The 3,728-nt window shown below is 64.5% G+C and overlaps 1 protein-coding gene across 1 annotated transcript; it reads left to right on the top strand.

The window, feature by feature from the left end:
* Positions 1–79: 79 nt before the first annotated feature.
* Positions 80–3,685, top strand: CHLNCDRAFT_142334 (hypothetical protein; the record flags this gene model as incomplete). The annotated part of the gene is made up of 13 exons (XM_005850356.1): positions 80–115; positions 684–880; positions 991–1,062; positions 1,177–1,280; positions 1,373–1,477; positions 1,591–1,684; positions 1,865–1,998; positions 2,161–2,366; positions 2,489–2,574; positions 2,682–2,736; positions 2,892–3,082; positions 3,241–3,443; positions 3,564–3,685. Coding segments are annotated over 13 exons (1,605 nt in total), but the record flags the coding sequence as incomplete, so codon positions are not given.
* Between the last annotated feature and the right edge of the window lie 43 nt (positions 3,686–3,728).

The following is a 3,728-nucleotide window of genomic DNA, read 5'->3' as shown; positions in this document are numbered from 1 at the left end:
ACGACGACAGCCACCACCACCACAAGGCGATGGGAGGGGGTGGGGGTAGGGGCAGGGGCGGCTTCAAGCAGCAGCGGAGATGACGGCGGCCTGGGAGTGGCAGGGGCTCCCCATGGTCCACCGTTTGCTGGAGTTTTGATCCACCCCTGTCCTGCTTTCGGCGCCCCTGCTGTGCGCGCTGCATGCGCCCTGGCCTGCCCTAGGGCACCCTGGCGACCACCCAATCGCCTGCCGCCCCGGCGCCTCAATTTAAGCTCCCAGGTGTTGATCCAGCACACGCTTAGCCGCGAAAAAACGACAGAGCTGGTTGGCGGGAGAGCAGCAGTTGTGCAAGGAGTGCGAGTCCAGCCTCTGCAGTGCAACAAGAAGCGCGACCATGGTAGGCCACGCTGTGCCTCCTTGCTGTTTGCACACACTTCTTGAAGTTTGCCTGCCTGCTGCTCAGCCAGCTCCTGGACGCCACGGGTGGGAGGTCGCCGCTGCAGTACTGCATGCTTTGTGGGAAGCGCTGGAGAGTTGAAGATTGTCGGATCGCGAAACCCCAGCGCGGCGGTGCCGCCTGCTGCTCCCGCCCCCCGCCGCCATACCGCCGCCGCCCTCGCTCATCCACAGCGTCGAGCCGTTGCATGTAAAGCATGTAAAGGTTTTGCCACCCGCCCCCGCCCCATGCTGCTTCTTGGCAGGCGGAGGCGAACAGCGTCAAGGATTCGGTGTCTGCGGCGTCGCTGGCGACCAAGGAGGATGACGAGGCCCTGCTGCGCCAGATGGGCTACAAGCAGGAGCTGAGGCGGGGACTGTCTGGGTTCCACAACTTCGCCGTCTCCTTCACCGTGGTGTCGGTGCTGACTGGCCTCACCGGACTCTACGGACTGGGTTTCACGTAAGTGGGCGCAATGCTGCCATGCGGAGGGTGGGGTGATGCATGGGGCTCTGCTGTAGGGGAAGCCAGCCTGAGAGATTGCCGATGTTGTTGGGTGCGACACCCTGCAGGTACGGCGGGCCTGTTGCCATCATCTGGGGCTGGCCCGTGGTGAGCTTCTTCACGCTGCTCGTCGCCCTCAGGTGAGCCCGGCGTGGGGCAGTGGGCAGTGATGCCCGGCGACACTTGCGTTTTGTGCATGGGCGTCGCTGACCGGTATGCCTGGCCCCCTTCCTGGCACCCTCTGCCGCATGCAGCATGGCCGAAATCTGCTCCGCCTACCCCACCTCTGGAGCTCTCTATTTTTGGAGCGCCAAGCTGGCGGGCCCCCGCTGGGCGCCCCTGGCCTCCTGGGTGACGGGTGTGTTGGCCAGCTTGGGCGCCATGTGCCGCTGCTTGGTGTTCACCTTGCTGGCTCCCCTTTCAGATGTTTCTTCGTCTGCCTGATTGTAGGCTGGTTCAATCTGCTGGGCCAGATGGCGGTCACGGCAGGCATCGACTTCACCTTTGCCGCATTTTTAAGTACAATTATCACTCTGGGTACTGGAGGCGTGAATGGTGCGTCGGGCATGTGGGCCTCATTTCTTTCTTCACTTTTGTCTTAACCTAATTTCAAAGGGTTATTTTCACACCACCAAGCAGTGTGCCCCCGCTGGTGCTTGGCGCCGCAGGCGAGGACCCGTTTGTGGCCACCCAGAGCCAGCTGCTGGGCATCTATGCGGGCACGCTCGTGTGCCACGGCCTGCTCAACACCTTTGCCAACAGGTGGCTGGTGGCTGGCTGGGCGAGGGGCCAGCGGAAGGCTATGCACGCAACAGCACTCGCCAAGCCTGTCGTCTGGCCTATCGCCCACAGTCGGGGCCCGCTCATGCCCCGTCCCGCTGGCCATGCCCAGCTACTTTTGCCGCCCAGCAGTCGCCAAGCACCCGCTCCCACGCTGCGCAGGCTGCTGGCCATCCTCAACGGCATCAGCGTGTTCTGGCACGTGGTGGGGACCTTTGTGTTCATCGTCGCCCTGCTGGCGGTGGCGCCCACCCACCAGAGCGCCTCCTACGTCTTTGGCCACTTCAACAAGCCGGGTCGGTGTGGGGCGCCAGCGCTTCTGACTGGCTTGTGGGGCTGCTTGCCTGGCTGGCTGCTCCCGCTCTGCTCAGCCACACGCCTGGCCGCCCTCCTGCCGCTGCCGGAGCGCCCTGTGATTGACGTCGCCTCGCTCCTGCTCCCCTCCCCCATGCGTGCAGATGTGGGCATCGCCTCATCAGGCCTCATCTTCCTGCTGGGCCTGCTCATGTCGCAGTTCACGCTGACGGGCTACGACGCGTCAGCACACATGACAGAGGAGACCAAGGATGCGGCTAAGAGCGGGCCGCGCGGCATCGTCATGACCGTTGTCGTCTCCTTCTTTGTAGGCTGGCTGTACCTGCTGGCCCTGACCTTTAGCATCCAGGTGCGGCCCAGGTGTAGGCAGGCCGCCGGCCAGGGAGCTCTAGCTGGGGCCCAGCAAGCACCAGCCGTGTGCGATGCAGGCTCCCAGTCAGCCCTCTGCCTGCCTCCGCCGTGCTGCCGCAGAACCCCGACAACCTGTTCGACCCCGCTAGCGCCACCGGGGGCACCTACGCATCTGCCCAGGTTATCTGGGACGCCTCTGCCGCCCGGTGAGGCAAGCGTGACGGCCCTGGGCAGCAGCATGCCGGTGGTGGCAGCATGGGGCCTATGGGCGCGGCGCACCCATCCATTGACTGGTCAATGATTCGTGGTGCAGGTATGGCGATGGCGAGCGCAGCATTGCCTTGATGATCATCCCCCTGATGGGCCAGGTGGGCTGGCTCAGCAGGGCAGCATCAGGCCGCGGGTGGTGGCGTGACGCATTGCCGGGAGTGGTGGCCGCCGTGGCGCGCACCTGAGGCCCGCCGCCCAGCCTGCTGCATCCCCCCTCCCCCCCACCACACCACACACACACTCCACCCCGCAGTTCTTCTGCGGCATGGCTTCCATCACCAGCAACAGCAGGATGCTGTACGCCTTCAGCCGCGACGGCGCCGTGCCCGGCAGCAGGTGGTGGCACCACATCAACCCCCACACCAAGACCCCCGTCAACGCCGTCTGGCTGTCGGTGGTGGTGGCGTTCCTGCTGGGCCTGCCCGTGCTGGACAGCGCCGTCGTGTGAGTGGCGCCTGGGCCCCGCCATTCACGCGCTGGCAGCGCAACGCGTTTGGGCTGCCGGCCGCCCGCCACCAGCTGAGAGTGCGGTGCAGTTGCTGCCTCTGGGCCTTTGATTGGGTGCTGTTTGACCGAGCCTGGCGCCACGGCCCTGGTTGCAGCTTTACCGCAGTCACAAGCATTGCCACGATCGGCCTCTATATATCGTATGTGGTCCCCGTCTTCCTGCGCTGCACTGTGGCGCGCGCCACCTTTGTGCGCGGCCCCTTCCACCTGGGCCGTCTTAGCTTGCCCATAGGGATCACCGCCGTGCTGTGGGTCGTGTTCGTTTCATGCATCTTCGTTCTGCCTACGGTGTACCCAGGTCAGTATGCCGATGAAGAAATTAAGAAAGAAGAAAATTCTTCTTTGCTTCATGTTGTTTTTGTTAGATAGAGTTTTCTATCATCACCCCCCACCCCCACCCCCACCCTGCCACGTGCAGTCACCAAGGACAACCTCAACTATGCCGGCGTGGCGGTGGGCGTCGTGCTCGTCTTCTCCCTGGGCTGGTGGTTCCTGCCGTACAAGGGCGCCCGCCACTGGTTCCACGGCCCCATCGCCCAGGTGCGCGCAGCCGGCGGCGCAGAGGCAGCATGGCCCCTCAGGA

Source organism: Chlorella variabilis (genome assembly GCF_000147415.1).
Source record: "Chlorella variabilis unplaced genomic scaffold CHLNCscaffold_4, whole genome shotgun sequence".
NCBI lineage: Eukaryota > Viridiplantae > Chlorophyta > Trebouxiophyceae > Chlorellales > Chlorellaceae > Chlorella > Chlorella variabilis.
This window is presented reverse-complemented; position numbering and strand designations above follow the sequence as displayed.